At 53.8% G+C, this 26,183-nt stretch overlaps 1 protein-coding gene across 1 annotated transcript in view; it reads right to left on the bottom strand.

The window, feature by feature from the left end:
* Positions 1-26,183, bottom strand: part of abca3b (ATP-binding cassette, sub-family A (ABC1), member 3b) — a 207,142-nt gene that overhangs the window by 51,898 nt on the left and 129,061 nt on the right. The window contains exons 20-23 of the mRNA XM_073060010.1: positions 23,849-24,152; positions 21,505-21,778; positions 19,881-20,085; positions 14,716-14,935 (exon numbers count right to left, since the gene is read on the bottom strand). Coding sequence (XP_072916111.1) covers positions 14,716-14,935; positions 19,881-20,085; positions 21,505-21,778; positions 23,849-24,152 — 1,003 coding nt within the window. The remainder of the gene's footprint in view (positions 1-14,715; positions 14,936-19,880; positions 20,086-21,504; positions 21,779-23,848; positions 24,153-26,183) is intronic.

The following is a 26,183-nucleotide window of genomic DNA, read 5'->3' as shown; positions in this document are numbered from 1 at the left end:
CGTGGTGGATGTTTATGATGGGGATGGTGGGGAGAGGGAATGGTGACGGGTGGATGTTTATGATGGGGATGTGGGAGAGGGGAATGGTGACGGGTGGCTGTTTATGATGGGGAGGTGGGAGGGGGAATGGTGACGGGTGGATGTTTATGATGGGGATGTTGGGGAGGGAATGGTGACCGGGTGGATGTTTATGATGGGGATGGTGGGAGAGGGGAATGGTGACGGGTGGATGTTTATGATGGGGATGTTGGAGAGGGGCAATGGTGACGGGTGGATGTTTATGATGGGGATGGTAGGAGGGGAATGGTGACGGGTGGATGTTTATGATGGGATGTTGGAGAGGGGAATGGTGACGGGTGGATGTTTATGATGGGGATGTGGGGAGAGGGGAATGGTTACGGGTGGATGTTTATGATGGGGATGGTGGGGAGGGGAATGGTGACGGGTGGATGTTTATGATGGGGATGGTGGGGAGAGGGGAATGGTGACGGGTGGATGTTTATGATGGGGATGGTGGGAGAGGGGAATGGTGACGGGTGGATGTTTATGATGGGGATGGTTGGAGAGGGGAATGGTGACGGGTGGATGTTTATGATGGGGATGGTGGGGGAGGGGAATGGTGACGGGTGGATGTTATGATGGGGATGGTGGGAGAGGGGAATGGTGACGGGGTGGATGTTTATGATGGGGATGGTGGGGAGGGGAATGGTGACGGGTGGATGTTATGATGGGGATGTTGGGAGGGAATGGTGACGGGTGGATGTTTATGATGGGGATGGTGGGGAGAGGGGAATGGTTACGGGTGGATGTTTATGATGGGGATGTTGGGGAGGGGGCATGGTGACGGGTGAGTGTTTATGATGGGGATGTTGGAGAGGGGAATGGTGACGGTGGATGTTTATGATGGGGATGGTGGGGAGGGGAATGGTGACGGGTGGATGTTTATGATGGGGAGATGGTGGGGAGGGGGAATGGTGACGGGTGGATGTTTATGATGGGGATGTTGGGAGAGGGGAATGGTGACGGGTGGATGTTTATGATGGGGATGGTGGAGAGGGGAATGGTGACGGGTGGAGTTTATGATGGGGATGGTGGGGAGAGGGAATGGTTACGGGTGGATGTTTATGATGGGGATGTTGGGGTGGGGAATGGTGACGGGTGGATGTTTATGACTGGGGATGGTGGGGAGGGGAATGGTGACGGGTGGATGTTTATGATGGGATGGTGGGGAGAGGGGAATGGAGACGGGTGGATGTTTATGATGGGGATGGTGGGAGAGGGAATGGTGACGGGTGGATGTTTATGATGGGGATGTTGGAGAGGGGAATGGTGACGGGTGGATGTTTATGATGGGGATGTTGGAGAGGGGAATGGTGACGGGTGGATGTTTATGATGGGGATGTGGGGAGAGGGGAATGGTGACGGTGGATGTTTATGATGGGGATGTTGGAGAGGGAATGGTGACGGGTGGATGTTTATGATGGGGATGGTGGGGAGGGGAATGGTGATCGGGTGGATGTTATGATGGGATGTGGAGAGGGGAATGGTGACGGTGGATGTTATGATGGGGAGTTGGAGAGGGGAATGGTGACGGGTGGATGTTTATGATGGGGATGGTGGAGAGGGGAATGGTGACGGGGTGGATGTTTATGATGGAGGATGGTGGGGAGAGGGGAATGGTGACGGGTGGATGTTTATGATGGGGATGGTGGGGAGGGGAATGGTGACGGGTGGATGTTTATGATGGGGATGGTGGGGAGGGGAATGGTGACGGGTGGATGTTATGATGGGGATGGTGGGGAGGGGAATGGTGACGGGTGGATGTTTATGATGGGGATGTTGGAGAGGGGAATGGTGACGGGTGGATGTTTATGATGGGGATGGTGGGAGAGGGCAATGGTGCCGGGTGGATGTTTATGATGGGGATGTTGGAGAGGGGAAGGTGACGGGTGGATGTTTATGATGGGGATGTTGGAGAGGGGAATGGTGACGGGAGGTGATGTTTATGATGGGGATGTTGGAGAGGGGAATGGTGACGGGTGGATGTTTATGATGGGGATGTTGGAGAGGGGAATGGTGACGGGTGGATGTTTATGATGGGGATGTTGGAGAGGGGAATGGTGACGGTGGATGTTATGATGGGGATGTTGGGGAGAGGGGAATGGTGACGGGTGGATGTTTATGATGGGGATGGTGGAGAGGGGAATGGTGACGGGTGGATGTTATGATGGGGATGGTGGGGAGAGGGGAATGGTGACGGGTGGATGTTTATGATGGGGATGTTGGAGAGGGGAATGGTGACGGGTGGATGTTTATGATGGGGATGTGGGAGGGGAATGTGACGGGTGGATGTTATGATGGGATGGTGGGGAGAGGGAATGGTGACGGGTGGATGTTTATGATGGGATGTTGGAGAGGGGAATGGTGACGGGTGGATGTTTATGATGGGGATGTTGGAGAGGGGAATGGTGACGGGTGGATGTTTATGATGGGGATGTTGGGAGAGGGGAATGGTGACGGGTGGATGTTTATGATGGGGATGTTGGGGAGGGGAATGGTGACGGGTGGATGTTTATGATGGGGATGTTGGAGAGGGGCATGGTGACGGGTGGCTGTTTATGATGGGGATGGTGGGGAGGGGAATGGTGACGGGTGGATGTTTATGATGGGGATGTTGGAGAGGGGAATGGTGACGGGTGGATGTTTATGATGGGGATGTTGGAGAGGGGGAATGGTGACGGGTGGATGTTTATGATGGGGATGTTGGGGAGAGGGGAATGGTGACGGGTGGATGTTTATGATGGGGATGGTGGGGAGAGGGAATGGTGACGGGTGGATGTTATGATGGGGATGTTGGAGAGGGGAATGGTGACGGGTGGATGTTTATGATGGGGATGTTGGGAGAGGGGAATGGTGACGGGTGGATTGTTTATGATGGGGATGGTGGGAGAGGGGAATGGTGACGGGTGGATGTTTATGATGGGGATGTTGGGGAGGGGAATGGTGACGGGTGGATGTTTATGATGGGGATGTTGGGGAGGGGAATGGTGACGGGTGATGTTTATGATGGGGATGTTGGGGAGGGGAATGGTGACGGGTGGATGTTCTGATGGGGATGTTGGAGAGGGGAATGGTGACGGGTGGATGTTTATGATGGGGATGTTGGAGAGGGGAATGGTGACGGGTGGATGTTTATGATGGGGATGTTGGGAGAGGGGAATGGTGACGGGTGGAGTTTATGATGGGGATGGTGGGAGTGGGAATGTGACGGGTGGATGTTTATGATGGGGATGGTGGGAGAGGGGAATGGTGACGGGTGGATGTTTATGATGGGGATGGTGGGAGAGGGGCATGGTGACGGGTGGATGTTTCTGATGGGGATGTGGGAGGAGGGGGATTATGGGTTGACTGGTGCGGTGGTGTTTATGATGGGGATGTTGGAGAGGGGAATGGTGACGGGTGGATGTTTATGATGGGGATGGTGGGGAGAGGGGAATGGTGACGGGTGGATGTTTATGATGGGATGGTGGGGAGAGGGACATGGTGACGGGTGGATGTTTATGATGGGGATGGTGGGGAGCGGGGAATGGTGACGGGTGGATGTTTATGATGGGGATGTTGGAGAGGGGAATGGTGACGGGTGGATGTTTATGATGGGGATGTGGAGAGGGGAATGGTGATGGGTGGATGTTTATGATGGGGATGGTGGGGAGATGGGAATGGTGACGGGTGGATGTTTATGATGGGGATGGTGGGGAGAGGGAATGGTGACGGGTGGATGTTTATGATGGGGATGGTGGAGAGGGGAATGGTGACGGGTGGATGTTTATGATGGGGATGGTGGGGAGAGGGGAATGGTGACGGGTGGATGTTATGATGGTGGGGAGAGGGAATGTGACGGGGGATGTTATGAGGGGATGTGGGGTGGGGACTGGTGACGGGTGGATGTTTATGATGGGGATGTTGGAGAGGGGAATGGTGACGGGTGGATGTTTATGATGGGGATGTTGGAGAGGGGAATGGTGACGGGTGGATGTTTATGATGGGGATGTTGGAGAGGGGAATGGTGATGGGTGGATGTTTATGATGGGGATGGTGGGGAGATGGGAATGGTGACGGGTGGATGTTTATGATGGGGATGGTGGGGAGAGGGGAATGGTGACGGGTGGATGTTTATGATGGGATGTGGAGAGGGGAATGGTGACGGGTGGATGTTTATGATGGGGATGGTGGGGAGAGGGGAATGGTGACGGGTGGATGTTTATGATGGGGATGGTGGGAGAGGGAATGGTGACGGGTGGATGTTTATGATGGGATGTTGGAGAGGGGAATGGTGACGGGTGGATGTTTATGATGGGGATGTGGAGAGGGCAATGGTGACGGGTGGATGTTTATGATGGGGATGGTGGGAGAGGGGAATGGTGACGGGTGGATGTTTATGATGGGGATGTTGGAGAGGGGAATGGTGACGGGTGGATGTTTATGATGGGGATGTTGGAGAGGGGAATGGTGACGGGTGGATGTTTATGATGGGGATGTTGGAGAGGGGAATGGTGACGGGTGGATGTTTATGATGGGGATGTTGGGGAGAGGGGAATGGTGACGGGTGGATGTTTATGATGGGGATGTGGGGGACGGGGGACTGGTGACGGGTGGATGTTTATGATGGGGATGTTGAGAGGGGAATGGTGACGGGTGGATGTTTATGATGGGGATGTTGGAGAGGGGCATGGTGACGGTGGATGTTTATGATGGGGATGGTGGGAGAGGGAATGGTGACGGGTGGAGTTATGATGGGGATGTGGGGGGGAAGGTGACGGTGGATGTTTCTGATGGGGTGTTGGGAGAGGGAATGGTGACGGGTGGATGTTATGCTGGGGATGTGGGGAGAGGGGCATGGTGACGGGTGGATGTTTATGATGGGGATGTTGGAGAGGGGAATGGTGACGGGTGGATGTTTATGATGGGGATGTTGGGAGAGGGGAATGGTGACGGTGGATGTTTATGATGGGGATGTTGGAGGGGGACATGGTGACGGGTGGATGTTTATGATGGGATGTTGGAGAGGGGAATGGTGACGGGTGGATGTTTTTGATGGAGATGGTGGGAGGAGAATGGTGACGGGTGGATGTTTATGATGGGGATGGTGGGGAGAGGGGAATGGTGACGGGTGGATGTTTCTGATGGGGTGGTGGGGCGAGGGGAATGGTGACGGGTGGATGTTTCTGATGGGGATGGTGTGGGAGGGGACTGGTGAGGATGTTTATGATGGGATGGTGGGGGGGAATGGTGACGGGTGGATGTTTATGATGGGGATGTTGGAGAGGGGAATGGTGACGGGTGGATGTTTCTGATGGGGATGGTGGGGAGAGGGGAATGGTGACGGGTGGATGTTTATGATGGGGATGTTGGGAGGGAATGGTGACGGGTGGATGTTTATGATGGGGATGGTGGGAGAGGGAATGGTGACGGGTGGATGTTTATGATGGGGATGTTGGAGAGGGGAATGGTGACGGGTGGATGTTTATGATGGGGATGTTGGAGAGGGGAATGGTGACGGGTGGATGTTTATGAGGGGATGTTGGAGAGGGGAATGGTGACGGGTGGATGTTTCTGATGGGGATGGTGGGGAGAGGGGATGGTGACGGGTGGATGTTTATGATGGGGATGTTGGGGAGGGGAATGGTGACGGGTGGATGTTTATGATGGGGATGTTGGGGAGGGGAATGGTGACGGGTGGATGTTTATGATGGGGATGGTGGGGAGAGGGGAATGGTGACGGGGTGGATGTTATGATGGGGATGTTGGAGAGGGGACTGGTGCCGGGTGGATGTTTATGATGGGATGGTGGGGAGGGGCATGGTGACGGGTGGATGTTTATGATGGGGATGTGGAGGGGAATGGTGACGGGTGGATGTTTATGATGGGGATGTTGGGGAGGGGAATGGTGACGGGTGGATGTTTATGATGGGGATGTGGGGTGGGGATGGTGACGGGTGGATGTTTATGATGGGGATGGTGGGGAGAGGGGAATGGTGATGGGTGGATGTTTATGATGGGGATGGTGGGGAGATGGGAATGGTGACGGGTGGATGTTTATGCTGGGGATGGGGGGGAGAGGGGAATGGTGATGGGTGGATGTTTATGATGGGATGTTGGGGAGAGGGGAATGGTGACGGGTGGATGTTTCTGATGGGGCTGGTGGGGAGAGGGGAATGGTGACGGGTGGATGATTATGATGGGGATGGTGGGGAGAGGGGAATGGTGACGGGTGGATGTTTCTGATGGGGATGGTGGGAGAGGGGAATGGTGACGGGTGGATGTTTATGATGGGGATGTTGGAGAGGGGATGGTGACTGGGTGGATGTTTATGATGGGGATGTTGGAGAGGGGAATGGTGAGGGTGGATGTTTATGATGGGGATGGTGGGGAGATGGGAATGGTGACGGGTGGATGTTTATGATGGGGAATGGTGGGAGAGGGGAATGGTGACGGGTGGATGTTTATGATGGGATGTTGGAGAGGGGAATGGTGACGGGTGGATGTTTATGATGGGGATGGTGGGAGAGGGGAATGGTGACGGGTGGATGTTTATGATGGGGATGGTGGAGAGGGGAATGGTGACGGGTGGATGTTTATGATGGGGATGTTGGAGAGGGGAATGGTGACGGGTGGATGTTTATGATGGGGATGTTGGAGAGGGGAATGGTGACGGGTGGATGTTTATGATGGGGATGGTGGGAGAGGGGAATGGTGACGGGTGGTTGTTTATGATGGGGATGTTGGAGAGGGAATGGTGACGGGTGGATGTTTATGATGGGGATGTTGGAGAGGGGAATGGTGACGGGTGGATGTTTTGATGGGGATGGTTGGAGAGGGGAATGGTGACGGGTGGATGTTTATGATGGGGATGTTGGGGAGAGGGGAATGGTGACGGGTGGATGTTTATGATGGGGATGGTGGGGAGAGGGGAATGGTGACGGGTGGATGTTATGATGGGGATGTTGGGAGGGGAATGGTGACGGGTGGATGTTTATGATGGGATGTTGGGAGAGGGGAATGGTGACGGGTGGATGTTTATGATGGGGATGTTGGAGAGGGGACTGGTGACGGGTGGATGTTTATGATGGGGATGTTGGGAGAGGGGAATGGTGACGGGTGGATGTTTATGATGGGGATGTTGGGAGAGGGAATGGTGACGGTGGATGTTTATGATGGGGATGTTGGAGAGGGGGAATGGTGACGGGTGGATGTTTATGATGGGGATGTTGGAGAGGGGAATGGTGACGGGTGGATGTTTATGATGGGGATGTTGGAGCGGGGAATGGTGACGGGTGGATTGTTTATGATGGGGATGTTGGAGAGGGGAATGGTGACGGGTGGATGTTTATGATGGGGATGTTGGAGAGGGGAATGGTGCCGGGTGGATGTTTATGATGGGGATGGTGGGGAGGGGAATGGTGACGGGTGGATGTTTATGATGGGGCTGTTGGGGAGAGGGGAATGGTGACGGGTGGATGTTTATGATGGGGATGGTGGGAGGGGATGGTGACGGGTGGATGTTTATGATGGGGATGGTGGGGAGAGGGGAATGGTGACGGGTGGATGTTTATGATGGGGATGGTGGGGGGGAATGGGGATGGTGTTGTGGGGTGGGGGAGATGGGCGGTGGTGCTGAGTGGGAGTGGGGATGGTGTGGGGGGTGGGGGATGTGAGTGTGGGTGGGGGAGGTGGGGATGGGGATGGTGTGTGTGGTGGGGAGTGGGGATGGGGGATGGTGGGGTGTGGGGAGGGGGGGATGATGTGGGTGTGGGGGGCAGGTGGGGATGGGGTGGTGTGGGGGGGGTGGGGGAGATGGAGATGGTGTGGGAGTGGGTGGGGGAGGTGGGGATGGGGATGTTGTGAGTGTAGGTGGGGGAGGTGGGGATGGGGATGGTGTGGGTGGGGGGTGGGGGAGATGGAGATGGGATGTGTGGAGTGGGTGGGGGAGGTGGGGATGGGATGTTGTGAGTGTAGGTGGGGGAGGTGGGATGGGGATGTGTGGTGGGGTGGGGGAGATGGAGATGGGGATGGTGTGGGAGTGGGTGGGGGAGGTGGGGATGGGGATGTTGTGAGTGTAGGTGGGGGAGGTGGGGATGGGGATGGTGTGGGTGGGGGTGGGGAGATGAGATGGGGATGGTGTGGGAGTGGGTGGGGGAGGTGGGGATGGGGATGTGTGAGTGTGGGTGGGGGAGGTGGGGATGGGGATGTTGTGAGTGGGGGTGGGGGAGGTGGGGAGGGGATGTTGGTGTGTGGGTGGGGGAGGTGGGGATGGGGATGGTGTGGGTGGGGGTGGGGGAGATGGAGATGGGGATGGTGTGGGAGTGGGTGGGGGAGGTGGGGATGGGGATGTTGTGTGTGGGTGGGGGAGGTGGGGATGGGGATGGTGTGGGTGGGGGTGGGGGAGATGGAGATGGGGATGGTGTGGGAGTGGGTGGGGGAGGTGGGGATGGGGATGTTGTGAGTGTGGGTGGGGGAGGTGGGGATGGGGATGTTGTGAGTGTGGGTGGGGGAGGTGGGGATGGGATGTTGTGTGTGGGTGGGGGAGGTGGGGATGGGGCTGGTGTGGGTGGGGGTGGGGGGAGATGGAGATGGGGATGGTGTGGGAGTGGGTGGGGGAAGTGGGGATGGGGATGTTGTGTGTGGGTGGGGGAGGTGGGGATGGGGATGGTGTGGGTGGGGGTGGGGAGATGGAGATGGGGATGGTGTGGGAGTGGGTGGGGGAGGTGGGGATGGGGATGTTGTGAGTGTGGGTGGGGCGGTGGGGATGGGGATGGTGTGGGTGTGGGTGGGGGAGGTGGGGATGGGGATGGTGTGGGTGTGGGTGGGGGAGGTGGGGATGGGGATGGTGTGGTGGGGTGGGGGAGGTGGGGATGGGATGTTGTGAGTGTGGGTGGGGGAGGTGGGGATGGGGATGGTGTGGGTGGGGGTGGGGAGAATGGAGATGGGGATGGTGTGGGAGTGGGTGTGGGAGGTGGGTATGGGGATGGTGTGGGTGGGGGTGGGGGAGATGGAGATGGGGATGGTGTGGGAGTGGTGGGGGAGGTGGGGATGGGGATGTTGTGAGTGTAGGTGGGGAGGTGGGGATGGGGATGGTGTGGGTGGGGGTGGGGGAGATGGAGATGGGGATGGTGTGGGAGTGGGTGGGGGAGGTGGGGATGGGGATGTTGTGAGTGTGGGTGGGGAGGTGGGGATGGGGATGTTGTGAGTGTGGGTGGGGGAGGTGGGGATGGGGATGGTGTGGGTGGGGGCGGTGGGGATGGGGATGGTGTGAGAGTGGGTGGGGAGGTGGGGATGGGGATGGTGTGGGTGGGGGTGGGGGAGATGGAGATGGGGATGGTGTGGGAGTGGGTGGGGGAGGTGGGGATGGGGATGTTGTGTGTGGGTGGGGGAGGTGGGGATGGGGATGGTGTGGGTGGGGGTGGGGGAGATGGAGATGGGGATGGTGTGGGAGTGGGTGGGGGAGGTGGGATGGGGATGTTGTGAGTGTGGGTGGGGGAGGTGGGGATGGGGATGTTGTGAGTGTGGGTGGGGGAGGTGGGGATGGGGATGGTGTGGGAGTGGGTGGGGGAGGTGGGGATGGGGATGTTGTGTGTGGGTGGGGGAGGTGGGGATGGGGATGGTGTGGGTGGGGGTGGGGGAGATGGAGATGGGGATGGTGTGGGAGTGGGTGGGGGAGGTGGAGATGGGGATGTTGTGAGTGGGTGGGGGAGGTGGGGATGGGATGGTGTGGGTGTGGGTGGGGGAGGTGGGGATGGGGCTGGTGTGGGTGGGGGTGGGGGAGGTGGGGATGGGGCTGTTGTGCGTGTGGGTGGGGGCGGTGGAGATGGGGCTGGTGTGGGCGTGGGTGGGGGAGATGGGGATGGGGGATGTTGTGAGTGTGGGTGGGGGAGGTGGGGCATGGGGATGGTTGTGGGTGGGGGGGGGAGATGGGCTGGGGATGTTGTGAGTGTGGGTGGGGGAGGTGGAGATGGGGATGGTGTGGGAGTGGGTGGGGGAGGTGGGGATGGGGATGTTGTGTGTGGGTGGGGGAGGTGGGGATGGAGATGGTGTGGGTGGGGTTGGGGGAGATGGAGATGGGGATGGTGTGGGAGTGGGTGGGGGAGGTGGGGATGGGGATGTTGTGAGTGTGGGTGGGGGAGGTGGGGACTGGGGATGGTGTGAGAGTGGGTGGGGGAGGTGGGGATGGGGATGGTGTGGGTGGGGGTGGGGGAGTTGGAGATGTTGTGGGTGGGGTAGATGGGGATGGGGATGGTGTGGGAGTGGGTGGGGGAGGTGGGGATGGGGATGTTGTGAGAGTGGGTGGGGGAGGTGTGGATGGGGATGTTGTGAGTGTGGGTGGGGGAGGTGGGGATGGAGATGGTGTGGGTGGGGTTGGGGGAGATGGAGATGGGGATGGTGTGAGTGTGGGTGGGGGAGGTGGGGATGGAGATGGTGTGGGTGGGGGTGGGGGAGATGGAGATGGGGATGGTGTGGGAGTGGGTGGGGGAGGTGGGGATGGGGATGTTGTGAGTGTGGGTGGGGGAGGTGGGGATGGGGATGGTGTGGGAGTGGGTGGGGGAGGTGGGGATGGGGATGTTGTGAGTGTGGGTGGGGGAGGTGGGGATGGGGATGTTGTGAGTGTGGGTGGGGGAGTTGGAGATGGTGTGGGTGGGGGAGATGGGGATGGGGATGGTGTGGGAGTGGGTGGGGGAGATGGAGATGGGGATGTTGTGAGTGTGGGTGGGGGAGGTGGGGATGGGGATGTTGTGAGTGTGGGTGGGGGAGGTGGGGATGGGGATGTTGTGAGTGTGGGTGGGGGAGGTGGGGATGGGGATGTTGTGAGTGTGGGTGGGGGAGTTGGAGATGTTGTGGGTGGGGGAGATGGAGATGGGGATGGTGTGGGTGTGGGTGGGGGAGGTGGGGATGGGGATGTTGTGAGTGTGGGTGGGGGAGATGGAGATGGTGTGGGTGGGGGAGATGGGGATGGTGTGGGTGGGGGAGATGGAGATGGGGAGATGGAGATGGTGTGGGTGGGGGAGATGGGGATGGTGTGAGTGTGGGTGGGGTAGATGGAGATGTTGTGGGTGGGGTAGATGGGGATGGGGATGGTGTGAGTGTGGGTGGGGAGATGGAGATGGTGTGGGTGGGGGAGATGGGGATGGTGTGGGTGGGGGAGATGGAGATGTTGTGGGTGGGGGAGGTGGGGATGGGGATGGTGTGGGAGTGGGTGGGGGAGATGGAGATGGGGATGTTGTGAGTGTGGGTGGGGTAGATGGGGATGGGGATGTTGTGTGTGGGTGGGGGAGGTGGGGATGGGGATGGTGTGGGTGGGGGGTGGGGGAGTTGGAGATGTTGTGGGTGGGGGAGGTGGGGATGGGGATGGTGTGAGAGTGGGTGGGGGAGGTGGGGATGGGGATGGTGTGAGAGTGGGTGGGGGAGGTGGAGATGGTGTGGGTGGGGGAGATGGAGATGGTGTGGGTGGGGTAGATGGAGATGTTGTGGGTGGGGTAGATGGGGATGGGGATGGTGTGAGTGTGGGTGTGGGAGGTGGAGATGGTGTGGGTGGGGGAGATGGGGATGGTGTGGGTGGTGGAGATGGAGATGTTGTGGGTGGGGGAGGTGGGGATGTGGATGGTGTGAGAGTGGGTGGGGAGATGGAGATGGTGTGGGTGGGGGAGATGGGGATGGTGTGAGAGTGGGTGGGGGAGGTGGGGATGGGGATGGTGTGAGAGTGGGTGGGGGAGGTGGGGATGGGGATGGTGTGGGTGGGGGAGATGGGGATGGTGTGGGTGGGGGAGATGGGGATGGGGAGATGGAGATGGTGTGGGTGGGGGTGATGGGGATGGTGTGAGTGTGGGTGGGGAGATGGAGATGGTGTGGGTGGGGGAGATGGGGATGGTGTGGGTGGTGGAGATGGAGATGTTGTGGGTGGGGTAGATGGGGATGGGGATGGTGTGGGAGTGGGTGGGGGAGGTGGGGATGGGGATGGTGTGGGTGGGGGAGATGGGGATGGTGTGGGTGGGGGAGATGGGGATGGTGTGGGTGGGGGAGATGGAGATGGAGATGGAGATGTTGTGGGTGGGGTAGATGGGGATGGGGATGGTGTGGGAGTGGGTGGGGGAGGTGGGGATGGGGATGGTGTGGGTGGGGGAGATGGGGATGGTGTGGGTGGGGGAGATGGGGATGGTGTGGGTGGGGGAGATGGAGATGGAGATGGAGATGTTGTGGGTGGGGTAGATGGGGATGGGGATGGTGTGGGAGTGGGTGGGGGAGATGGAGATGGGGATGGTGTGAGAGTGGGTGGGGGAGGTGGGGATGGGGATGGTGTGGGTGTGGGTGGGGGAGATGGGGATGGGGAGATGGAGATGGTGTGGGTGGGGGTGATGGGGATGGTGTGAGTGTGGGTGGAGAGATGGAGATGGTGTGGGTGGGGGAGATGGGGATGGTGTGGGTGGTGGAGATGGAGATGTTGTGGGTGGGGTAGATGGGGATGGGGATGGTGTGGAGAGTGGGTGGGGGAGGTGGGGATGGGGAGATGGAGATGGTGTGGGTGGGGGTGATGGGGATGGTGTGAGTGTGGGTGGGGAGATGGAGATGGTGTGGGTGGGGGAGATGGGGATGGTGTGGGTGGGGGAGATGGAGATGTTGTGGGTGGGGTAGATGGGGATGGGGATGGTGTGAGTGTGGGTGGGGAGATGGAGATGGTGTGGGTGGGGGAGATGGGGATGGTGTGGGTGGGGGAGATGGAGATGTTGTGGGTGGGGGAGGTGGGGATGGGGATGGTGTGGGAGTGGGTGGGGGAGATGGAGATGGGGATGGTGTGAGTGTGGGTGGGGGAGATGGAGATGGGGATGGTGTGAGAGTGGGTGGGGGAGGTGGGGATGGGGATGGTGTGGGTGGGGGTGGGGGAAATGGGGATGGGGAGATGGAGATGGTGTGGGTGGGGGTGATGGGGATGGTGTGAGTGTGGGTGGGGAGATGGAGATGGTGTGGGTGGGGGAGATGGGGATGGTGTGGGTGGGGGAGATGGAGATGTTGTGGGTGGGGTAGATGGGGATGGGGATGGTGTGAGAGTGGGTGGGGAGATGGAGATGGTGTGGGTGGGGGAGATGGGGATGGTGTGGGTGGGGGAGATGGAGATGTTGTGGGTGGGGGAGGTGGGGATGGGGATGGTGTGGGAGTGGGTGGGGGAGATGGAGATGGGGATGGTGTGAGTGTGGGTGGGGGAGATGGAGATGGGGATGGTGTGAGAGTGGGTGGGGGAGGTGGGGATGGGGATGGTGTGGGTGGGGGTGGGGGAAATGGGGATGGGGAGATGGAGATGGTGTGGGTGGGGGTGATGGGGATGGTGTGAGTGTGGGTGGGGAGATGGAGATGGTGTGGGTGGGGGAGGTGGGGATGGGGATGGTGTGAGAGTGGGTGGGGAGATGGAGATGGTGTGGGTGGGGGAGATGGGGATGGTGTGGGTGGGGGAGATGGAGATGTTGTGGGTGGGGGAGGTGGGGATGGGGATGGTGTGGGAGTGGGTGGGGGAGATGGAGATGGGGATGGTGTGAGAGTGGGTGGGGGAGGTGGGGATGGGGATGGTGTGGGTGGGGGTGGGGGAAATGGGGATGGGGAGATGGAGATGGTGTGGGTGGGGGTGATGGGGATGGTGTGAGTGTGGGTGGGGAGATGGAGATGGTGTGGGTGGGGGAGATGGGGATGGTGTGGGTGGGGGAGATGGAGATGTTGTGGGTGGGGTAGATGGGGATGGGGATGGTGTGAGTGTGGGTGGGGAGATGGAGATGGTGTGGGTGGGGGAGATGGGGATGGTGTGGGTGGGGGAGATGGAGATGTTGTGGGTGGGGGAGGTGGGGATGGGGATGGTGGGGAGTGGGTGGGGGAGATGGAGATGGGGATGGTGTGAGTGTGGGTGGGGGAGATGGAGATGGGGATGGTGTGAGAGTGGGTGGGGGAGGTGGGGATGGGGATGGTGTGGGTGGGGGTGGGGGAAATGGGGATGGGGAGATGGAGATGGTGTGGGTGGGGGTGATGGGGATGGTGTGAGTGTGGGTGGGGAGATGGAGATGGTGTGGGTGGGGGAGATGGGGATGGTGTGGGTGGGGGAGATGGAGATGTTGTGGGTGGGGTAGATGGGGATGGGGATGGTGTGAGTGTGGGTGGGGAGATGGAGATGGTGTGGGTGGGGGAGGTGGGGATGGGGATGGTGTGGGAGTGGGTGGGGGAGATGGAGATGGGGATGGTGTGAGTGTGGGTGGGGGAGATGGAGATGGGGATGGTGTGAGAGTGGGTGGGGGAGGTGGGGATGGGGATGGTGTGGGTGGGGGTGGGGGAAATGGGGATGGGGAGATGGAGATGTTGTGGGTGGGGGTGATGGGGATGGTGTGAGTGTGGGTGGGGAGATGGAGATGGTGTGGGTGGGGGAGATGGGGATGGTGTGGGTGGGGGAGATGGAGATGTTGTGGGTGGGGTAGATGGGGATGGGGATGGTGTGAGTGTGGGTGTGGGAGGTGGGGATGATGTAATGGGAGTGGGACAATACATGAGTTGCCGCAGGAGGCGTGGGACATGGTGATGTGGGTTGGGACAATGATGGAGATAGTAGCTGGGTTTGAACACGAGACACGAGAAGCGGATGAGGAATGCCAGGAAGCAGCGACACCCACTCCCCCCACCCCCCCCCCCACTGACCTGGGATGTCCATGATTGTCACGGCAACAAAGGAGGCTGTGCCGGACAGGATGTTGGCGATGGTGACCGTTGTGTACACTGTGGCGGTGCTGCTGAAGAGGTAATGAGTGAGGTACATGAGGGGGATGATAGACCAGCCATGGAGCACAAGCAGGAGTAAAATGTCAACAAGTTTCTCCTGGAAAGTGAACGGCTGCAGCCCTGCCACCTGGAATATCATCTGCGGAACAATCACAAACAGGTTCCTTGTCTCAGAGCCCTTGTTGCACAGACAGCCTGCGTCGTCACTCCCTCCGCCACAGCCCCACTCACTCCCACCCACCCCAACCCCAGCAGGGATCAGGGCCATAGTAACCATTCCTGTTCCTCACGATATTCCCACTTCCCAGGGATACAGAGTCCAAGCAGCAGGACGTGCACAGAACACTTCAGCACTAAACAGTCTCTTTGGCCCAGCTAGCCCATGCCAAACTATCATTCTGCCAACTCCCACTGACCCACACCCGAACCCTACCCCTTCATACACCTCCCATTCATGTACCTACCCAAATTCCTCTTTAATGTTGAAATCAAACCCACATCTATAACTTCCACTGAGAGCTCGTTCCACACTCTCACCACCCTCCGAGTGGTCCCCGACCCATTTTCCCCTTAAATATTTCGTCTTTCACTCTAACCTATGACCTGCAGTTCTAGTCTCAGCCAAAAAGCCTGTTTACCTTTACCCTATCTATAGTTTTGTAAACCTCTATCAAATCTCCCTTCGTTCTCCAACACTCCAGGGAATAAAGTCCTAACCTATTTAACCTTTCCCTATAGCTTAGGTCCTCAAGTCCCAGCAACATTCTTGTAAATCTTTGAGCTCTCTTGATGTTATTGATATCTCTCCTGTAGGTTGGTGAAGTGCACACAATTCTCCAAAGTAGGTCTCACCAGCTTCCAAGTTATTTATTCCAATGGGATAACCAAACATCTGGTCATATTACTGGGACTCACAGAGTGTTGATAATAGATGCCTTCGCTGTCCCATCTATTACACTTCCTCCCTGTGGGCTTGTCCATTAGTCTGAATCCCCTCTCTCTGAAGTCACTAATCCTTTTTTGCATGATTTCTTTTGTATTAGAATTAGAATTCAGTTTAAAATAAGACCATTAGACATAGGAGCAGAATTAGGCCATTCAGCCCATCGAGTCTGCTCTGCCATTCAATCATGGCTGATCCAATTTACCTGTCTTCAGCCCCACTTCCTGGTCTTCTCCCCATATCCAATCAAGAACCTATCAAGTTAGCCTTAAATACACCCAACAACCTGGCCTCCACAGCTGCTTGTGGTAACAAATTCCACAAATTCACAACACTTTGGCTAAAGAAATTTCTTTGCCTTTCTATTTTAAATGGACACCCCTCTATCCTGAGGCTGTGCCCTCTTGTCCTAGACTCACCCACCATGGGAAACATCCTTTGCACATTTACTCTGTTTGGGCCTTTCAACATTCAAAAGGCCCCTCATCCTTCTAAGTTCCAGTGAGTACAGACCCAGAGACATTAAACGTTCTTCGTATGATAACACTTTCATTCATGGAATAATCCTTATGAACCTCCTCTGGACCCTCTCCAATGCCAGCTCATCTCTTCTTAGATGAGGAGCCCAAAGCTGTTCACAATACTCAAGGTGAGGCCTCACTAGTGCCTTATAAAGCCTCAGCATCTCATCCTCGCTCTTGTAGTCCAGACCTCTTGAAATTAATGTGAACATTGAACATAGAATTTGCCTTCCTCACCACCGACTCTACCTGCTAGTTAATCTTTAGGGTGTTTTGCACAAGGACTCGCAAATCCCTTTACATTTCAGATTTTTGGATTTTCTCCCCATTTAGAAAATAATCTCCACATTTATTTCTACTACCAAAGTGCATGACTGTGCATTTTCCAACACTGTATTTCATTTGCCACTTTCTTGCCCTTTCTCCCAATCTGCCTAAGCCTTTCTGCAGCCTATCTGTTTCCTCAATACTACCTGTCCCTCCACCTATCTTCGTATCATCTGCAAACTTGGCAACAAAGCCATCTACTCTGTCATCTAAGTCATTGATATACAGTGTAAAAAGAAGTGGTCCCAACACCGACCCTGTGGAACACCACTAGTCATTGGCAGCCAGCCAGCAAAAGATTCTTTTATTCCCACTCACTGCTTCTTACCAATCAGTTAATGCTCTAACCATGCCAGTAACTTTCCTGAAACACTATGAGATCTTAACTTGGTAAGCAGCCTCATGTGTGGCACCTTGTCAAAGGCTTTCTGAAAGTCCAAATATACAACATCCACTACATTCCCTTTATCTATCCTCCTTGTAATTTCCTCAAAGTATTCCAACACGTTCATCAGGCAAATTTTTCCCTGAAGGAAACCATGCAGACCTTGTCCTATCTTGTCCTGTGTCACCAAGTACTCCATCACCTCGTTCTTAACATGCCAGAGTTCAATGAGTTTTGAAAGATCATTACCAGTGCCTCCACAATCTCTACTGCTACCTCTTTCAGAACCTTTGGTCCAGGTGACTTATGTACCCTTAGGTCTTTCAGCTTCTCCCTTGTAATAGTAACTGCACTTCTCTTCCCTCACAGCCTTCAAAATCTGACACACTGCTAACGTCTTCCACAGTGAAGACTGATGCAAAATACTCATTTAGCTCATCTGTCATCTCCTTGTCACCCATTATTATTTCTCTGCCATCATTTTCTAGCGGTCCTATATCCACTCTCATCTCTTATGTTTTACATACTTGAAAAAGCTTTTACTATCCACTTTGAGCAACACGCACAAAATGCTGGAGGAACTCAGCAGGCCAGGCAGCATCTATGTAAAAAAGTACAGTCGACGTTTCAGGCTGAAACCCTTTGTGACCCTTCCAGACCAATATCCACTTTGATATTGTTCGCTAGCTTGCTTTCATATTTCATCTTTTCCCTCCTAATGATTTTTTAGTTGCTCTCTATAGGGTCTTAAAAGCTTCTCAATCCTCTTTCTTACCACTGATTTTTGCTTTGTTGTATGCCCTCTCTTTTGCTTTTACATTAGCTTTGACTTACCTTGTCAACATGGATGTACCGTTTTGCCCTTTGGGTATTTCTTTATTTTTGGAATACATCTATCCTGCACCTGCCTCATTTTTCAAAGAACCCCACAGCATTGCTGATCTGCTGTCATCCCTGGTAGTATCTCCTCCCTGTTTACTTTGGCCAACCCTTCTCTCATACCACTGTAATTTCCTTTACTCCACTGAAATACTGCTATGTTAAACTTTACTTTCTCTTTATCAAATTTCAAGTTGAACTCAATCATATTGTAATAACTAACTCCTTCGGATTCTTTTACCTTAAGCTCCCTAATTGCCTCTGGTTCATTACATAACACGCAATCCAGTACAGCTGATTCCCTAGTAGGCTCAATGACAAACTGCTCTAAAAAGCCATCTCATAGCCATTCAACAAACTCACTCTCTTCAGATCCGCTTCCAACCTAATTTTCCCAATCGATCTGCGTGTTGAAATCTCCCATGACTATCATAACATTGACCTTTCGACATGCCTTTTCTGTTTCCTGTTGAAATCTGTGGTCCAATCTCAGCTACTGTTGGGAGGCCTGGATATAACTGACATCAGGGTCCTTTTAACCTTGCAGTTTCTTAACTCAACCCATAAGGATTCAACATCTTCCAATCCTATGTCACATCTTTCTACTGACTTGATGCCATTCTTTACCAGCAAGGCCACGCCTCCTCACCTGCCTACCATCCTCTCCCTCCAATATAACATGTAACCTTGGACATTCAATTCCCAACTACAATCATCCTTTAGCCACAATCCAGTGATGGCCACAATATCAGACCTGACAATCTGTAATAGTGCAACAAGATCATCCACCTTATTTCTTATACTCCGTGCATTGAGATATAACATTTTGAGTACTGTATTTGCTACCCTGTTTGATTCTGCATCCCTAATGCACTAATACTCACCCTATCAGCTGTAATTTTGTCCTATCATCTGCCTGTCCTTCCTGACAGTCTGACTGCACGCTATCTTTGAACATAAGATATAGGGGTCAGCCATCTGGCCTGTTGAGCCTGCTCCATCATTCGATAAGATCAATAAGACCTTGCCCACTCACTTAACCTATCTATATCTCTCTGCAGACGCTCCGTATCTTCTGCACAATTTGCTTTTCCACTCAATTTAGTGTCATCGGCAAACTTAGATACACTACACTCGGTCCCTCTTCCAGATCGTTAATGTGTATTGTGAACAATTGCGGGCCCAGCACCAACCCCTGCGACACAACGCTCACCACAGATTGCCAACCAGTGTAACACCCATTTGTCAAACAGGACAAACTTACTTTTTTACCATCCATCCTATGCTGAGTCCCTTCACTCCAGTTCCCACCCCCTTGCCAAATTAGCTTCAACCCTCCCAACAGCTCTAACAAATCTACCCTTGAGAATATTGGTCCCCCTAGGGTTCATGTGCAACCCATCACTTTTGAACAGGTCATACCTCCACCCAGAAGAGATCCCAATGATCCAAAAACCTTAAGCCCTGCTCCCTGCACCAGCTTCCAAGTCACGCATTAATTCACCAAATCATCCTGTTTCTACCCTCACAGGCAGCAATCCAAAAATTACTACCCAGGAGGTCCTGCTTCTCAGCTTTCTACCCCGCTCTCTAAATTCTCTTTTCAGGAACTCCTTGCTTTTCCTTCCCATGCCATTGGTACCAATAAGTACCAAGACATCTGGCTACTCTCTCTCCCCCTCTAAAATGCTGTGGGCATGACCTGAGACACTCTTGACCCTGGCACCTGGGAGGCAACATACCATTCGATCTGAATAAAGAGGGTCCTTACTGGCTTTACAGCTAACTGGGAGGGAGAGCACTGAGTCAACATGATGTGGGTCTTGACCACCTCTGGTATTAAAAAAACAACTTCAGACCCTAAGTAATCATTCTTTTCATAAATCTTATTCCCACCTTTATCACTGCGCCCAAAGAGGCAGACAACAATCTCCCTACATGATGGAAAAATTCTCTGTACTGAAGCTTCTCCGAGTGATTGTTTTGATTGGTGTGGATGTTCTCAAACCATCAGCAGTTGGTTCCTTACCAGGATTGCCCAACAGGGGATGAGATAGTTCACGAGGTCCCAGAGGAGTGCCGACAGCCAGAAGCTGACAACGTGGACGGTACTAAGCAATTGCATATGCTTGGATCTCAGGCTTCGCTCCGACACCAGCAAGAGGGAGAAGGTGCTGGCTAGGAAGGCCATTCCATACATCAGGTTAAAGGACAGAGCAAAGCCAGTCTGATTCCTGTTCATTGACAAACAGGGAGTGAAGAGTCAGTATGAACAACCATTGGATCTGAGCACCCAGACTGACATCACAGCCCTGATTACACTGCTCAGATACCCCTCCATGTCCTCTCCCACAGCTGCCACGACCGGTATCCCAGCCCCTTGATTACCCTCAGACACCCGGACTAACCAAGATCCCTGTATCCAGCCTTTGAAGGGAATACCGCTCCCAGATTGCCATGGATGAACCAACCAGGGGCCAACTCAGGTTTGGGAGAGACGTCCCTTCAGGTCAATGGTTGTTGAAGAGCTATACCCCCCAATGGACAAGGAATACCAGAGGTTTCTAGTGGAAGTGATATCCTAATCCTAATGCACTCAGCATTACTGGTCAGGAAACTGGGAGTGGGAATAAACATGTCACTTTTGATTTGGGAGGCTGTAACAACTGCTGTTCCACAGCCGAAAGGTTCAGGTATCAGATCTCAAACATCTCTAACGATATAATAATAGGCGGGCACACTGGCGTAATACTTTACAGTGTGAGAGATGACTGGCGCGGCCCCTCACAGTGTAAGAGATCACTGGCATAATGCCTTACAGTGTGAGAGATCACTGTTCGGGGTTCAATTCCTGCTCTATCTGTAAGGAGTCTGTACCTTCTCCCCATGACTGCATGGGTTTCCAAAGACATAGAGGTTAAAGTTAGCAAGTTGTGGGCTTGCTTCGTTAGCTCTGGAAACATGGCGACACCTATGGGCTGCCCCAGCACATTCTTACTGATTTAATGTGACATAAACAATGTGTTTCACTGGATGTTCTAATAAAGATGTGACAAATGAAACTAATCTTTATATCCTTTGATTCATATTTAGATGTGGAGAGGAAACACAGAGACCAGGAGAGAGACAGATGAAGTGAAGAGGAGGAGGTGGCAGATAAACCCAATATGGAGACTACTCTTTTGTAGAGTGGAGCATTTACAAACTGAGACTATGCTGCTGTGACTGTTCAACACATGATGCACCCACCTCCATATTACTGTGAGAACAGTTACAACACAGAACAGTACAAACCTTTTACCCTAGTCCTAGATCAATCAACCCTTCCCTCCCACATAGCCCTCTATTTTTCTATCATCCATGTGCCTATCAAATGTCCTGAATGTATCTGCCAGACTGATGAGGCAATGTGACATCCTCTGTAAGAACATCTGCACATTCCTTGTGTGTGTGTGTGAATTTCCTCCAGGTGCTCTGGTTTCGTCCCACAGTCCAAAGACATACTGGTTAGTTGGTTAACTGGTCATTGTAGATTGTCCCTTGATTAGGCAAAGGTTAGATTGGTGGGCTGCTGAGGGCACAGCTGGAAGGACCTTTTCCATTTTGTATCTCTAAATAAATAAATTGAAAATAAAATAATTGCCAATACACACTCATTCAGCTGGTCCATTGCTTCCTCTGTAACGTTGCGGGGCTGGGGGTAGTTGGTGGTGCTGATCGATGCTTCTGGCCCCGCCAGCATCTTGAACAGGGCATTGTCCACCAGCATCAGTGAGGTTGCAGGAGTGTGGAAGGCCAGGTTATTAAACAAAGCTTCAATCCTAACACCTGATCTGGTGCTTTGGAAAGAAGCACTCACTAAAATCTCCGCGTTAAGCGTTGATCCTTTCTTCACAGAGTCACTGAGCAGATAGTTTATAAGATCACCTGAAAGAGATGTAGCCAGAAACTGAGAGATATCCTCACAACAAAAAAAAACACAGGTGTCACTGCAAATCTCTGCCTGGTTTCCCTTCTTCCCTTCATTTACAGTCCACTGCCCTCTCCATTTTCTCCAGCCCTTTCCCCCACCACCTCCCTCGACCTACAACTCCCACCTCTGCATTGGAAACACTTTTAACTACTCCGTATAATGGAAATACGTAAAACTTAAGACCATACGGTGTAGGAGCAGAACTAGGCCATTCATTTGCACTTCAAGCTTATTTTTTATATAATTCTTTATAATTGTTGAACTTTTCGTGCATGTCATGCCAACACTCAACAAATTCCTAATATATGTAAATATATATGGTGAATAATGTTGATCTTATCACAACTGAATCATGATTCCCAGTCTCTCCCCCCCTCACTTACCAATCTACCCCCTCACCTGGATCCACCCATCACCTACCAATCAACCCCCTCACCTGGATCCACCCATCACCTACCAATCAACCCCCTCACCTGGATCCACCCATCACCTACCAATCAACCCCCTCACCTGGATCCACCCATCACCTACCAATCAACCCCCTCACCTGGATCCACCCATCACCTACCAATCAACCCCCTCACCTGGATCCACCCATCACCTGCCAATCAACCCCCTCACCTGGATCCACCCATCACCTACCAATCAACCCCCTCACCTGGATCCACCCATCACCTACCAATAAACCCCCTCACCTGGATCCACCCATCACCTACCAATCAACCCCCTCACCTGGATCCACCCATCACCTACCAATCAACCCCCTCACCTGGATCCACCCATCACCTACCAATAAACCCCCTCACCTGGATCCACCCATCACCTGCCAATAAACCCCCTCACCTGGATCCACCCATCACCTACCAATAAACCCCCTCACCTGGATCCACCCATCACCTACCAATCAACCCCCTCACCTGGATCCACCCATCACCTGCCAATCAACCCCCTCACCTGGATCCACCCATCACCTACCAATAAACCCCCTCACCTGGATCCACCCATCACCTGCCAATCAACCCCCTCACCTGGATCCACCCATCACCTGCCAATCAACCCCCTCACCTGGATCCACCCATCACCTGCCAATAAACCCCCTCACCTGGATCCACCCATCACCTGCCAATCAACCCCCTCACCTGGATCCACCCATCACCTACCAATAAACCCCCTCACCTGGATCCACCCATCACCTGCCAATCAACCCCCTCACCTGGATCCACCCATCACCTGCCAATCAACCCCCTCACCTGGATCCACCCATCACCTACCAATAAACCCCCTCACCTGGATCCACCCATCACCTACCAATAAACCCCCTCACCTGGATCCACCCATCATCTGCCAATCAACCCCCTCACCTGGATCCACTCATCACCTGCCAATCAACCCCCTCACCTGGGTCCACTCATCACCTGCCAATCAACCCCCTCACCTGGATCCACCCATCACCTGCCAATCAGCCCCCTCACCTGGATCCACCCAACACCTACCAATCAACCCCCTCACCTGGATCCACCCATCACCTACCAATCAACCCCCTCACCTGGATCCACTCATCACCTACCAATCAACCCCCTCACCTGGATCCACCCATCACCTGCCAATCAACCCCCTCACCTGGATCCACTCATCACCTGCCAATCAGCCCCCTCACCTGGATCCACCCAACACCTGCCAATCAACCTCCTCACCTGGATCCACCCATCACCTGCCAATCAACCCCCTCACCTGGATCCACTCATCACCAACCAATCAACCCCCTCACCTGGATCCACTCATCACCTACCAATCAGCCCCCTCACCTGGATCCACCCATCACCTGCCAATCAACCCCCTCACCTACCAATCAGCCCCCTCACCTGGATCCACCCATCACCTACCAATCAACCCCCTCACCTGGATCCACCCATCACCTACCAATCAACCCCCTCACCTGGATCCACCCATCACCTACCAATCAACCCCCTCACCTGGATCCACCCATCACCTGCAAAATCTCACATGTCTAACTCAGTACTCACCTTTGACATGCTTGGGCTTTGCAAGCTGTTCTGGGAGCAGCCCCTCATACATCTGGGCCAGTTGCACTGCCAGGCTGGAGTTACCATCCACAGAGTAGGGGACAATGCTGGAACCGTACTTCTGGAGAGTCAGGTTTAGAGGTGGCGAGTCCTTGGGTCCTGGAAATGTCTTGGCTACAATCAGTGCACAGCTAGCGAAAATAAGCGGGATCATAAACTGGCCAGTGATCACCTTCCAGTTCCGCCAGCTGTAGGTGGCTCGCTTCAGGAACATAGCATAAAACTGCTGCAAGAAGAATCTCACCTGCACCAGACAAAGCACACGAGGTACACCAGATCATTTACAAAGACATCAACTCCAGCCATGTGATATCAGCTTTCCATTCACCAAGCATGGAGCATGGACACCAGGCTCAACAATGTTCTGCAATGATGCATGCTTTTAGGCATTTGTAACTGTGCAAATGACTTAAATGTAACCTGTCCTGGTCCAACCATATAGGCGCTACACCCAAGAAACCTCATTAACACCTCTGTTTCTTCAGGAGGCTAAAGTAATTAGGCATGTCCCTATCGACTCTTACCCATTTTTAATCGATGCACCATAGAAAGCATCCTATCTGGATGATCTGTGCTTGGTAAGGCAACTGTTCTGCTGTGACCAAAAGAAAGTGCAGAGTGTGCTGGACATAGTCACTGAATCAACCTCCCCTCCATGTACCTGTCTGCATTTCTCAGAGCCTCAGCAAGCAGGCAGTGTAATCAAAGACCCCACCCACTCTGGACAGGCTCTCTGCTCCCCTCTCCTATCAGGCAGAAGGTTCAAAAGTGTGAAAGCACCTACCACCAGGCTCAAGGACAGCTTCTATCCCACTGTCATTACACTACTACATGGTCTCCTAGTACAATACAATGGACTCTTGACCTTACAATCAACCTTGTTGTGGCCCTTGCACCTTATTGTCTACCTGCACTGCACTTTCTCTGAAGCTGTGACACTTTCTTCTGCATTCTGTTACTGTTTTACCTCAATGCACTGTGGAATGAAATGGTTGGCATGCAAAATGTTTTTTTTCACTGTACCTCAGTACATAAGATCTAGGAGCAGGAGTTGGCCATCTGGCCCATTGAGCCTGCTCTGCCATTCATTAAGACCATGACTGATCTTGCCATGGACTCAACTCCCCTACCTGCCCTTTCTCCAGAACCTGTAATTCCCTTACTATGCAAAAATCTATCAGTACCTTAAATAGATTTAATGAAGTAGCTTCCACTGCTTCACTGGGCAGAGAATTACAAAGGAGATTCACTCCTGTCTGGGAAAAACAGTTCTCTTCATCTCCATTCTAAATCTATTCTCCCAAATCTTCAGGTTGTCCTCTAGTTCTAATCTCATTTACCAGAGGAAACAACTTTCCTGCTTCTATCGCATCTATCCTTTCCAGAATGCTTTGTTTCACGAAGATCCCCTCTTATTCCCCTGAATTCCAGTCAGTATAATCCCAGGAAACACAAGCTCTGCTCAGAGGCTCATCCCCACCCCATCTCCAGAAACTACCTGGCGAGCCTGCTCTGTGCCATCTCCAAAGCCAGTCTATCTTTCCTCGAGTAAGGGTACCAGAAGTGCATGCAGTAGGTAGGAAAAGGGAGAAGGTTCTGAAGAGAGAATTTAGGGAGCTCAGTAGTAATCTCTGGACTGCTGCCTGTGCAAGGCAAGAATAGGATGATTTGGTGAATGAATGCATGGCTGAGGAACTGGTTCAGGAGGCAAGTCTTCAGATTTCTAGATCACTGGGATCTCTTCCGGGGAAGGCATGACTTGTACCTGATCCTGAAGGGCACCAATATTATTTTGGGCAGGTTTTCTAGAACTGTTGGAGGAGGGTTTAAACTAATTTTCAGGGCCATGGGAACCAGACTGATAGGGCTAAGGATGGGGCAGTTGGTATACAAGCAAAGGCAGTCTGTAGTAAGATTGTCAGGCAGGACAGGCAGATGAAAGGGCAAAATTGCAGTCAGTGGGATGAGTTGCAGTGTAACATGGAGACAAAATTGAAAAGGCTGATGAATACAGGACTAAAGGTGTTATATTTTTGACGCTGGAGAGGTAGTAATGGGGGACAAGGAAATGGCAGATGGACTGAATAAATATTTTGCATCAGTGTGGAAGACACTAGCAGTATGCCACAAGTTCACAAGTGTCAGGGGGCAGAAATGAGTGCAGTTGCTATTACTAGGGAGAAGGTGCTTGAGAAACTGAATGGTTTGAAGGTGGTTAAGTCACCTGGACCAGATGGACTACACCCCAGGGTTCTGAAAGAGGTGGCTGGAGAGA

The sequence above is a fragment of the Hemitrygon akajei genome, chromosome 11, assembly GCF_048418815.1.
Source record: "Hemitrygon akajei chromosome 11, sHemAka1.3, whole genome shotgun sequence".
Lineage (NCBI taxonomy): Eukaryota > Metazoa > Chordata > Chondrichthyes > Myliobatiformes > Dasyatidae > Hemitrygon > Hemitrygon akajei.
Note: the sequence above shows the minus strand (reverse complement) of the source record. Positions and strands in the feature narration are given on the sequence as shown.